The sequence below is a fragment of the Polyergus mexicanus genome, unplaced genomic scaffold (assembly GCF_030449975.1).
Source record: "Polyergus mexicanus isolate NDT 795.1 unplaced genomic scaffold, iyPolMexi1.0 SCAF_14, whole genome shotgun sequence".
In the NCBI taxonomy this organism is placed as follows: Eukaryota; Metazoa; Arthropoda; class Insecta; order Hymenoptera; family Formicidae; genus Polyergus; species Polyergus mexicanus.
Window position 1 is genome coordinate 3,417,315 of NW_027223334.1, and position 13,325 is coordinate 3,430,639.

General features: G+C 40.6%; 1 protein-coding gene, 1 long non-coding RNA gene and 1 pseudogene across 2 annotated transcripts in view; all 3 read right to left on the reverse strand.

Annotated features, from left to right (window-relative positions):
* Positions 1 to 13,325, reverse strand: part of LOC138939448 (uncharacterized) — a 188,168-nt gene that overhangs the window by 3,839 nt on the left and 171,004 nt on the right. The window lies entirely within an intron of this gene.
* LOC138939447 (G-protein coupled receptor Mth2-like) overlaps positions 1 to 13,325 on the reverse strand; it is a 30,669-nt pseudogene that overhangs the window by 3,490 nt on the left and 13,854 nt on the right.
* On the reverse strand, positions 4,363 to 9,585 carry LOC138939491 (uncharacterized). The gene is made up of 4 exons (XM_070307333.1): positions 9,047 to 9,585; positions 8,862 to 8,951; positions 8,719 to 8,772; positions 4,363 to 8,630 (listed from the first exon to the last, which is right to left on the reverse strand). Exons 1-4 carry the CDS (start codon positions 9,369 to 9,371, stop codon positions 4,363 to 4,365), a joined length of 4,737 nt encoding a protein of 1,578 aa, XP_070163434.1. The 5' UTR covers positions 9,372 to 9,585.

Here is a 13,325-nt window from a genome sequence, read left to right on the forward strand (position 1 = left end):
AAGAAAAAAAAAGAATACGAGAACACGAAATGGTGATGCCTACAAATAATCATCTTTTTCTTTTATCAGAAATGCAGGTCCATTGATTATATAATATTGTTAATAAAAATATTGGTAAAAATATGTCTGCAAAAATATCATTAAACAAGATAGATCATCATACATTCATGCAAAAATGTCTGAATACAGACCATTTCTTATTGTTATTATATCTCTTGCTTTCCAAATCTGTTAAACAATTGCTTGTTTCCTTTTCATAGCGTGCAATATTAAATGCCGTAGAGATGGATAAGCAAATGCTGCTAATGATGCAGATACTTTTGAGCCCGTAATAATACAATGCAAACGCTTCTTTTCCTGTAAGTATGATAGAAAAGAATTTTTATATATCACTATTACTATTTCTTAAATATACATGCGGCGTTAATAGAATCTGTAAGAACATCTATTTACTATCGAACCAGCAATGTCCTTTGCGAAATTCTGGTCGCAAAATTTCCGGTAAATTTTCGGAAACCAAATCCATAATGACACTAATAATAGCGAAGCTAAAGGGTAAACCCCACGCAAAAATCGCATAAAATACCAACTTTCTGTTTTCTCGTTGTCTGACGTTTCTTTGTAACGAACAAAATCCTCTGCAAAACACAATTTATACATTGTATTTAGTCGAAAATAGGTATAGAAATCACAATGTAAATACGTTAAAATAGTGTTTGCTTTCTCAAAAATCCGTTCTACAAAAATACACCCTATATACAGAGTGTCCTAAAACTACCGTACTTTCTCTTAATGGCAGATTCCTTAGAACATTTCAAGATGAAAATACTAATACAAAAATATCAAGGCTATAATAGTTTTTAAACGGGAAGCGATTATATTTTATGAATGACAAGGCTGAAATTTTGCATGCTCAGGCTTGTCGAAATGACAAGTGAAAAAAGTGCTTCTATGAATGGAGCGCATTTTTTATGATATGATTATCGTATAAATTTACAATAGCATTGTCATTATATGTTTTCCCGCTTCTCTATGTATTGGATTAGTACATTCTTTTTACGAATAATGGATGCAAGAAGACATCACAAAAATGATTCAAGTAAAAATTTGCGCCATGTTTCAACTTCAACTGTCATAGATTAATTTTACCATGAAGGTGTCTACTATTTCGCCGTGCCTGAGCGCGCGAAATCTCAGCCTTGCCATTCGTAAAATATAATAGCTTCCTCTTTAAAAACTATTATGGCCTCGTCTTGAAATGTTTTAAGAAATCTATTATTAAAAGAAAGTACGGTAGTTTTAAAATACCCTGTATATAGGGTGTATACAGGGTCCGTATCATTTTTTATGAAAACTACGTATTTTCGAGAAAACTGTTTCATACAAAAGCTGTAAGGTTTCAAGTAACCCGTTACGAAGCAATATTAGTATGGCCTTGAAGAGTATTGTTAAGATCATGTAAACATCACTTTAAAATTTTTAAATGGAAATCCGAATTTTTTATTGCATATTCGTATAGCCTATTTCAAGAGCTTTTCAAAACACTATAATAAAGTATTTTTTCATTAAGCATTTTTCGAGTTATTTTATATCTTAATCTGACATATTTTGATACAAAAAATAAAATATCTTGTAAAATATTTAGGGTAAATTTGCATATTAAGTTACACTTCACCAATGACTTTGATCTTGACATATATTGTCAAGGACATGACCCTGAGTAACTTTTCCTTATAACTTAACCGGCGGTATCTTATAGTTTCTAAGATATTTAAACTTAACATTTGGGTAATAATATACAGACAGAGAAACAGTCCATCCCACAATTGTTGCATGAATGAGAAAGTATATGCGTAGACACAGTGGGTTCCGCCCTCTCTACGGGGGGGCTCCACTTCCGGAAGATATAACCTAACCCAAATTGATTTCTAATTTAAAACTAAAATTTGGTTTGGGTTAGGTTATATCTCTCGGAAGTGAAGCCCCCCCGTAGGGGAGGCGGAACTCACTGTGTGCACACATATATTTTATAAAGCAAAGCGAAGTCCGCCCTACAATTGTTGTGTGGATGGGAAAGTATGTAATAATGCACCCCCCATTGTTACTCGGTACGTAGACCAGCCGAAAGTCTGCCGCCCGGCGCACACCAGCCAGGCAGTAGCAGGAGCTCTTAGCGCCCTTTTTAAATACCTTTGCAATACGAACACGATAACGGAGATACCGCACAGCCGTTATACGGCTGCCATTACGGCCCGAACTCTGAGTACCATTGAACGCCTCCGAAAAGTACCAAGCGCTCCGATACCGAAACGCCGTGTCGTTTTCCCGCCGCGGGGTAGCGGCGCGCACCGCTAATTACCGATTTCGAAAACAACGTGTCGTTGCCCCCACCAGAATAAGCGACGCAGTTACCGTTAAGCGTTCGGTATAAAAAGGCTGCCGGATTACATCTTAGCACCAGATCGGTACTTGAATCCGCTCGAGCAGTACGTTCCGAGATACTATACCAGATCCGATCCTAGAATTTACAGAAAACGATGGAACGTGAGGTTGACGTATTCGCAGCCTCCGCCGAGCATTCTCGGTTTCTTCGTCGCCTGCGACTCCTCACGCAACTTCCGACCAACTCGACGAGAGCGGAGTGTTGGCCATTCTCCTAGATTACGGTCTACTATCCGACCGCTCCAGCTAAACGGACCGTGGGTCTGCGAGTTCGCTGCCTCGTCGAGACTTCTCGACTCCAACGAGCTATCCTCGACTCCGCGTACGGAAGCAGGGACTCTCCATCCGGCGGAGAGTTCTCCGCCAGATCGAGAGTACTCGATCTCCGATCGCCTCCCCCCATACATTTGGGAATACGCGGATAACGCGGCAACGATCGCCACGGTTTTACCGTACTCGCAAAAATAATAATCGCACCGAAATACCTATTGCATATCACTACATTGTATTCCGCGCGCCGTCAAAATAAATATGGCCTTACCGTACACGCGTCCACGATTTCGATACATCGAAACTAACGCTGGAATAACTAGCGCAAATTCATTGTCACTCGCTCCTGATATACCGTGCCGATTTATCACGCAATTATTATAGCGCACCGAATATCTTTCGCACTCACATTATTACTCGCGCTCTGTCATCCGTCGGGAACCCGCTTCGCGGGATATAACACAATTATATTTTGACCACAGTCGGAAGAGATAAAATAAATAGACTTAATTATACACAACGTCTACCGTATGTCTCACCCTTTCCCGAGCCTTGATCCCGACCGAGCTAATCCGTGCGCTCGCGAAAGCGGACCTGTTACAAATATATGCGTGGACGCAGTGAGCTCCACTATAAAAAAGCTAAACACATAGGTTTGCGTTGAATCTCGCTTTGCGTGGAAAGTAAAAAAACCCAAGCTTTGTCTCTGGAAATGTAAAGAAATATTTTTTTTACATCTGATCTACGTAAATACAATGTAAACTTTATTTTTCTTTATTTTATAATAGAAAAATTATTTAAATTGTGAAATCATAACTTTAAATATCTCAGAACTAACAGAGACCGCCGGTTAAGTTATAAGGAAAAGTTACTCAGGGTCATGAGTAGTATAGGGGCCACTATAGTGAGACACAACAAACCCCCACTCCTCGGCCACTGGCGCCGACCCCCTGCTGTGCCTGTCTGGGGCCCTCCCCCCTAAGGATGTCTGTGGAAAAAAAGAGTGGAGGGGACTCGTGGACGTCTACGAGGCAATTTTCCCTTTAAATTTTTTATTTTTTATTTTTTTTATTTTTTTTATTTTTTATTTTTTTTCGGACGCGTGAACATGCTCGGGCTCGAACCTGGGTCCTCCGCGTTTCCAGACAGGGTCCTAGTATGCTGGGCTAGCTGAAATCTTATTAGAATAAGGCTTAGATGTAGTATTTGTAGAGAGTAGCCCTCCGACATAGGGGACCCAGCGCTCTGATTGGCTTAACTATAGTGGCCGGCAGTTTGATTGGATGAGGAGCATTGTTTCTGAGTGAGAGGGAAAAACGCGGCAAAATAACACGTGTGTAAGAATCGGCAAGATGGCGGCCGCCGAGAATGGTGACGTCACGAGAATAGAAGGGGTCGTAAAAAGCAAGTCTGTGCAGGTAGCGATTACGAAGGTTTTAGAGCTTCATGACGGCGCTTAGACGAGGAGAGAAAGGATAGGAAAATAGTAAATGTTTTTATATAAGCGATTTAAAATAAAAATTTTTTATTAAATATTATACTTATGTTTAAATGTAAATAATAATTTCGCAATGTACAAAATTTCTTATGTGACGGAAAACATGTAAATTCGCTACTATATACATCGATAAAAACGAGAGTCGAGAAAGATTAGCGTTCTATTATATACCCGTATGGTAACGAACAATGACTATCGATAAATCTACGTTTTAGTAATACAGGTTCGCATACTTTAGTTTCGTCCCGTGTTACGATCTCATGAAACGCGGTGCGACGAATTGCTCTAAAACGTAGATTTATCGATGTTCCTGCCAATTCTTTTTCGTTCTCTTCATTTTCTCGTACTCTCTCTTTATTTAGCAATAAATTCCTAATACTATTAAAATTGACTAACCGCGAATTTTCGTAATTTAGGGTTATGCCTTTAACTTTACATGCCTCGTGCGTTCGACCGTCTGGTGAGCGTACAACATATGCATAAAATTTCGGACCACCGGACACGAACGCCTCGATATAGCTACCGCTCCCGTAGCTCTCGAGTTCATCGGTCATGTCGCCTAGAAAATTCCCCGTACGGGGTTCATACTCGTTCGGATCACCGCTGCTCACGTAAATACATGAATCCGTATCGTAATACAAAACGCGACGATCTAATCGCTCTAAATACGAATATAGCGTTAAACGAGCTTGTGCCGTCGTATACGCCGCTATCACGACATTAGTTAGCGGGGAGGAAACAACAGCTTCTTGTCGCAATCGCCATGAAACATATATTACCTCATCATTTACGGGTAATATGTCGGTTATTTCATGCTCGGCACTTGTCAGTAAGGCTATAAAACGTTGCGGCGTTCTCACGACCTCGGTATTAGGTAAGTTGGACCGCTGACCAAATTTGCCCCAAAAAGAATTTAAACACAGTTTCGCGACAGAACGTAAGCCGGGATTCCGAGCGACGTTACGTTTATCAAGAACGATACCTTCGGTTTTCTCATACTCCCGCAGATATCTTTCTTTAGCATCGTCGTCGTTTTCCCCGCATTCGCTCGGCCATCCGCTGGCTTCTTGTTTAAGTTGCAAAAATGTATTTATATACTCGGCGAACAATCCACCTTGACGGGTCGTATGATCGAATTGACTAACTTTATATTGCCAAATCTCACTTACAGCCGTCACGTGATAGCCCTTTTCGACGGCCTTGCGTAATTCGCAGGACACCCACGTACCCTCGAATTCGCGTTCCTTAGCATCGTTGTGCGTACAGGCCGATTGCGACAATGTTTCACAGCAACTGCGACATAATGCAAAAAGCAATTTTCCCTGCGTGCGATATGGGAGTACAGGATGAAATAAATCACGTGGCGGTAGTACTTTGCACCGTATGAGACCTTCGAACGTATTAAAATTATAATTCGGTGCCCTCCCGATTAATGCGGAACATTCCTCGCCGACATAAATATCAGGATGACCGATCGGGAAAGCACCTGTTTTTAAAACATATGGGTATAAGGAGCATACGTCCACGTAACGTATTTTTTCCATACCTGTAACCTCATAGCGCGTCACAATATTTCCCGTGCGTCCACCGAAAAATGCATCGCGCGGATCGAGCGGAGGCGTTTCCACCATCGGATGGTTCTCGAGATATTCACGCATTTCGCGACTATCTCGCATATCGCGATCGAAAGAGCACTCCCACTTTTCTATCACAAAGTATTTCCGTTGTCGAAGTCTCCACGAGATTGCGAGAGTTCGCTCGTAACGTGAGTCAATCGTATCCTTGCAATCCGATGTAGAAAGTGGTCTATCGCGATTCATAGGAAAGCAAGACGGACATCCGTGCCAAAAACATCCGTGAAATTGTAGCACATGACGTTGAGGCGTCTCTGTATCAGGCGTTTCGTAATATCCATCGACGAGCGTGCCGTCGATTGTACGATATTCGCGCGAGCGCCCTGCGTGGTTTATAGAATGTCCGAGCTCGCGTTCCTTCCATATCAACCACTGCAGAGCTTTACGGGAATGATTGGTTGCTTTTCTGTATCCGCCAGTTGGAATGACGCCTATCGTATTTTGTTGCAAAAAGTTTTTCCGAAAAACAGTCATACACGTCGAAGCAATTGTCGTGCATTCCTCGAACGGACATACATTTCCACGAACAATAAAAATTTTTCTGAACGCCATACACGCTTGTCGAAGAATATCAACGTCGGTACGACAATAACGAATGATCTCACGTTGAAAATCGAACACGGTGTTTTTTTGTCGCATATCAGCATGCCATACAAGAAAGCGTTCGCGCTCTTCCGATTTCATTGTCTCCGGAGAATAATAATGAGCGTCAGGCAAGGGGCCGACATATGACTGATTTTCGACAGTGTTAAACAAATGCGGAAAAATGCCTTTATCCGACGTATCCTGTAATCCGAAAGCCTTCGGTAACTCGGATAAGCGCATCGGCATATAATTAACACTGTCGATGAATTTCGTATGTCCTACCGTTAACACCACGATCTTTGTGCCGTTTAATATTAATTTAGGTTCTAAGTTATTACGATTTTCAACAATATACTTTAAAATAAATTGCGCGTCGAACGCTTTCGCATTATGTGCTATGCAGATGATCTGCTTGAAGTATTTTGTCGTACGCGTTGCAAAATCGACGAATTGTTTCACAGGATCATGACGAAATACGAACTCTCGCACCCCGCACCATCGGCACCTCGCGGACAAATTATTTTCTTTCGCGCACGCTTCGCAAATTTGTTGTGCCACGCAAAGAGTGGGAACGTGTTTCTTTACGTTCGACGTACCTTCGAGTGACTCGTCTTGTCGCGTTTCAAAATCGTAAAATACGAATGCTACACGCTCTTTTTTGCTCGTACATGCACGATCGTTTGCCACTTTACCGTCAAATTCTGTGCTCTCTTCTGTGCTTCGCGTAACTGTCATCGCTGGAGCCATTGTCGATGATGAAGACGACGGTACGGTAGAGGAATCATTATCACGTCGAAGAGGCTGCATGTAGCACAAATGATTCTCAGGCTTTGGTGAACGGCATAATTTGCAGTAAGAAACACCGCATTCGTGTCTCGCACCAAATTTAACGATGCGTCCGCATCCGTCGCAAAATCGCACGACATTGCAGATACTTTCAGTTGATTTACCGTCGTACGATTTTACGCTGCGATGACGCTCGAAACACTTCTTACCGAAAAATGCCCGATTACACACGTTGCATTTTATACTTTCGGACTGCTTACACGACGGCACAGTGAAACACCGCGGACATTTATTTGGACAGCGATGACCCGTTTTATCGTTCCGATAACCTATATTACACGGCTCGCAATAATTCCTACAACCCACAGCGGCATTTAAATTTATAATAGGGTTATAATGGCGTAAACGCTCATAATACATTATATTTAAGCGTAACGAGGGTTCACGGTCGAGAGAAGCAAGTAGCGCGATACCGTCGTACATCGGTTTCTCACCGCGCCCGAAAGTACTGAAATTATAAACTACAATTGCGATATTATCAGCTGCGAGATATCGTTGAAAGCGATCGATTTCCGGAATTCCACATCCCTCTTCAGTTATCGTAACACCAGCGTTCCTAGTTAATTGTAATGCGAACTCACGCTGAAGCGGGGAATGCGGGTGTCTTATATTATTCCATTTTTCATGTAACGCACCCGTACGTAAGTTACCGCGTTCGCAGTAAATTCGCGCTACTACGAGAGCGCGCGGAAAACATAAATTGTCGGAATTATTTATTGTTACTATTGAGCGCTTCACAACGTCTTCGTTTGTTAATTTAACACGTCCGCGACCCGAAGGAACTGTGATATTAAAAACACGAATGTTAAAGTGTTCCGCGATATCGAGTCCCCCAGCACTCTGCGCTACTGAACTCACGAGTTTCCAGATATCATCATACGATATGTCTCTAGCCAGACGAAAGGATAATCCAGCAGGGCCCTGAGATAAATTCGGAGAATGGAAAGTCATCCCCGCATAATCTCCCGGTTCGCATAAATTTAAAACATACGCGTGAATTTCGCGAAACGCATTTTCTAATGTGTGATAAATATTCGAGCCTTCGCGTATCGGTCGTATCGCGAAACTCGCTTCTCTCCCGATTATGCCGAACCTCCTAAATTGCCGCATATTTTCCGTCAATAAATCTACGTAATTAAAATTAATAACGCCGACCTCATGACGTTGCTGTTCCTCCGCCACCTCCGGCTCTTCTTCACCATCTTCGGTCTCCGACGAGGGATTACAGCGTTCTTCGCCGACGACTTCCTCTTCATTCTCATCCTCATCGGTTACTCCCTCGTTATTACAGAGTTGCGTTACTCGTTCTTCAGGAGTCGCTTCTTCATTTTGGCCACCACCACCACCTCTCTGCACTGTCGAAACAAAAGAAAAATTTAATTATAAATAAAATAAAAATTACATCTACGTTATTTTTATTCTTTTCAAAATTTTGTATCTCACCAGGTGATGCCGTGATATCAGCTTCGCTATCGTTTTCGGCAGAACGTGCTCTTCCTAAAATTTAATATTTTATCAATCAATATTGAATATAGAAACAGTATATAAAGATTAATATTTTTATTTTATTTTTATGCGAAACTTACTCAAAGTTCCTGTTTCGAGCTCTTCTTCAGCCGGACGTTTTCGAAGCTGAGAGGGAGGCTCTCGCCCATCAGTCGCAGACGTGTTGCGATCTACAAATTATGATTTTGAAAATTTTAGTTAATTCCTGTCTATCGTATTCGATTACAATACAATTGTACAATATAAATAAAAACATTTTGCTTACCGTTTAAGCGGTTTCCACGATGGTTTGATAGCAGGAAGGCTATAAGGCCGTCTGCATCCTCCTCCTCGTGGTCAAATGCCTCGCGCATTTCTATTATTTCACCCGCGATATGCAACAACTCGGCATAATTGCCAAAATAGCCTAGTCTATATAGCACAGCGAGTATAGTATTCGAACTAGCACACGCAAATGCCCGAAAAACTGAATAATTTATTTCTGCCGATTCGTCCGATAACACTGATAAATAGCGCTCGCTATTTATCGCAGGCGACAAATTCGAGCCTATAATTATGCATTTACCTAATAGCTCTTTAAGTCCAGCCATTTTTGCCACTTGCTCGCGAAATACACGATATCTCTATTTTCCACGGAACGACTCGCGTTACTTCGAATGATGTCGAACTCGAAATTACCTTTTTTACTTCGGCACGGAGAATTTATTTAAACACATATCCCCACTTTTTTCCAAAAAGGAAAAGTCTTTGAAAGATTTAAAATTTTTCCTTTCTAGGTAGTTAGATTAGATTAGTTCGAAGAAAACAAAAGAACGCCGGCAAAAGAACGTCGACAAAAAGAATCCCTGTTTTCCAAAAAGCCGATAAAGTAGACAAAAAAATATTTTATTTTTTATCACGTTACTATCTTATTTACTTACTTTTATTACTTTTGTTATAGCGATCCTAAAGTAAAAGCTTTGTAGCGATAAACGTTTTTAAAAATTTTCGTAGAAGAGACGGGATTATGTCGATTAGAAAATTATTCCTTTATAAAATTTTTACAATATAATCTCTTACAATACAATCTATAAAAATTTATTACACAGACGATAAACATTTATTTACGCTTTATAACATATTGTAAATGTATTTAGAGAAAAAAAAAAGTTTAGAGAAAAATTTTTCTCTTGTAACGAATCTAATTTCTAGATGATTCTAGATGTTTTTTCGCGTAATTTTTAGTCAGTTGAACAAGATTGAACATGAAAAATCACGATTTTTCCTGTTATTTAATTGTCTATACAAACTTTTCCCCCACTTTTCTTTATATTTCGATATATAAGTAGCGCGAGAAGATGTAAATCCTTCATTCGAGTTTCCCCGTACGAAGTCTTCATTTCGGCTGCGTTACAAGAATTCGGCATTGTTTTGCCTGGTGTTCTCTCAGTTTTATTCAAAAAGTAATAACAATGGCTGCCGCGAAAGAAGTTTCCAGTGATCAAAAAAATCTAACCGATTTTGTTAAATCTACGCACGTTTGCGATATTAGCAAATCGGACAGCAAGTTCGACAACGATAGAAGAAACGAACAGCGATACTTATTACTATCGACAACGTATGCCCTTAATTCATCGTGTACTAAGAAGCTACATGTGGGCTTGCAAGCAACAAACGAAGGTTATTTCGCGCCAATTGTTAAATTAACGGGTAATTATGCGGACGGAATTTGTCTCGATGCCGTCACCTGGCAACAATTTCAGCTCAACATGGAACAGATAGGACTGTACTTGAGTGAGAATCAAAAAACCAAACCAAGTCCGATTATCATCAACAATATTTCCATCGGCTTCACCACCGCTTACGGGACGCGGGCTGTGATAGTGACTTACAAGGAAAATGTGGAACAAACCGCGAGTAATGGAGAGACGGAGGAGCAAGCGCAGCCGCCCTTGAAGAAACGAAAAACCCACAGCGTCGCTATTGTGATGCAGAAAGCAACTTTTCTCGGCATGGAAAATATTACAAGATGTGTGGATGCTCGATTGTCACAGCTAGTTTCCATCACTGACGCCGTCAACACCTGCGCCAATTACTTAACGAACGAGATAGAATTAAAACTCCCAACGACTTACATAAATCGTGAAATTATAAAACTCATGGTTAGTGATAATTTTCAAGAAATTGAACGCAATGTACAAACGCAAATAAGAGATTTAACCTTTTTAGATGTATATTTCAATATTGTATTTGAAGAATTACTTTCGCTCGGCTTTAATGAAATTGTACGTATAATTTTAAATCGTAATTGTTAATTTTATAAAAATAAAAAATAAAAAATTATTATCAATAAATATGAAATTTTTCCCACCTTAAAAATCACAGACTATATTTTTCCTTTACCTTTCTCTAATATTTCCTTTACTTTTTTACTTTGCGCATAGAACATTCTATCAAAAATAATATCAAATGTTAGTTGAACGCTAAACGAGCAACTTATTTCTAACTTAAGCGTTCACAGAGCACCGTTTATAAGCTCGTAAGCAACGGTGCTCAAAAAACGCTGAAGCGAGCGCGTTCCCGCGAATACGCTTATTAGCATCGTTCCCGCGGCTACTTATCAGCTAATCGACCGCGGTGCTTTCCGCTCGTTCACGTGCCGGGAAACGCTAGCGCGAGCATGCGGCCGCCGCGGTGGGCCTTCCGGAGCGCGGATAAGCTTATTACTCTCAACATATATCTGCATATTAAACATATTCGATGCACGTATTTTTGTTATTGTTATTAAATATTCCTGATTACTTTTTTATTTATGAGAGCGCGCGTAAACGACAAATCGTTCATTTCGCAAAATGGATGTACGGTGGAAACATCCTTGGACGTCGATCGTCTGCGGGCCTACGGGGTGTGGAAAAACAATTTTCGTGAAAACGTTTCTTCGTCATTTATCCGTCATGTCGGATGTTCGATTCGAGAGAATTTTATTTTATTACGCCGAGTGGCAAGATGCGTATCAGCGTTTACAATGCGACGCGCGTGAAAAAGAAGAAGAAGAAGAAGAGAAAAGAACACAAAAAACCGGTTACGATAATAATGCTATGATAAAATCGAAGAAAAATATCATCGAATTTCGCGAGGGGTTACCGCGTCCGGAAGATTATTCCAACGATGCGCTTTCGCCAAAATTAATAATAATCGACGATCTTATGAGGGAATCTTCGTCGTGCGACGCTATCGTAGATCTGTTTACCAAAGGAAGTCATCATAAAAATCTCAGTGTTATACTCATCTCACAAAATCTCTTTCATCAAGGGCGCGGGCAGCGTGACATATCTCTCAACGCGAATTACATAGTAGTTTTCAAAAATCCACGCGATCGCGCTCAAATACGTCATCTAGCGCGCCAGGTATATCCCGATGATCCAAAATTTATGGAAGAAGCCTACTATGACGCTACATCGAGACCTCACGGGTATTTATTGCTCGATTTGAAACAATCGACTCCAGACGAATATCGCTTTCGTACGTGTATCTTTCCCGACGATACGCTGCATTACGCTTACATTCCGCGCAGATCGAACAATAGAAGTGGGGGCGTATAAAGGTTAAAATTCCCGTTCGCAACTTGTCAGTCGTGTAATTACAGCGTAATGGTGAAAAAAGAAGATCCCGATAAAAAGCTGACGTCATCGAATAGTGCAATAAAGCATGCTAGACGGTCTATCGGAGAGAGAAACATATGTCTTTTAAAAACTTTGTGTCATTTGAAAAAAAATCAAAGAACAGCATTCTTACGTGCCGCTGACAATAAACTCATAAAGTGCATTCAAGAGTGCATTTTCAATACGTTAAAAGGTAACGTACCGCTTCGTTGTAGCGATAAAAAGCGATTAGCCAAACATAAAACGGCCCTACGGCGTGTTGCGGCAAAACAAGGTAATTGGAAGACTAAAAGAAAATTGTTAGTACAACAAGGTGGATTTTTACCCTATCTTATCGGACCTATACTAGGGGCTATATTATCTCGGATTATCGGCGAATGAAAAGAAAAATACAATCCTATACAGCCCATACATTCTAGGAAAGATAATAAAAAAAGGAAAGTGTTATCAGCTGTATTTTGAACAATGGAGAGAGCTAAGAAAATGGTTTTGATATCTACCGAAAATCTTGAGAGAATGCAGCGAATGCAACAGCAACCGGAAATGACATCTATTGCTATGACTGATAACTCGTCGAAGAAAAATACTGGAATATCAAATGCGGAAAATGTAAATAATAATAATAATTCAGTACGAACACCGGGAACAGCTTTATCGCGACTCGATGCGGAGATGTGGCGTATTCTCAACCTCACGACTCCTGTCGACGAGGACAAAAGATGGAAATTGTATAAGGAAGTATTCCAACGCTATCTTCACTTTGCTCGGGAAGCTAAAAAACGCTTACGCGAGGATGAGCAGGATAACGACGAGGACATTAATGACGAGCAGAACGAAGCCACGAATTTGGATATCGACGATAACGAATTTATGGAAACGTCAGCTTTAATTAGCAGCGACCGC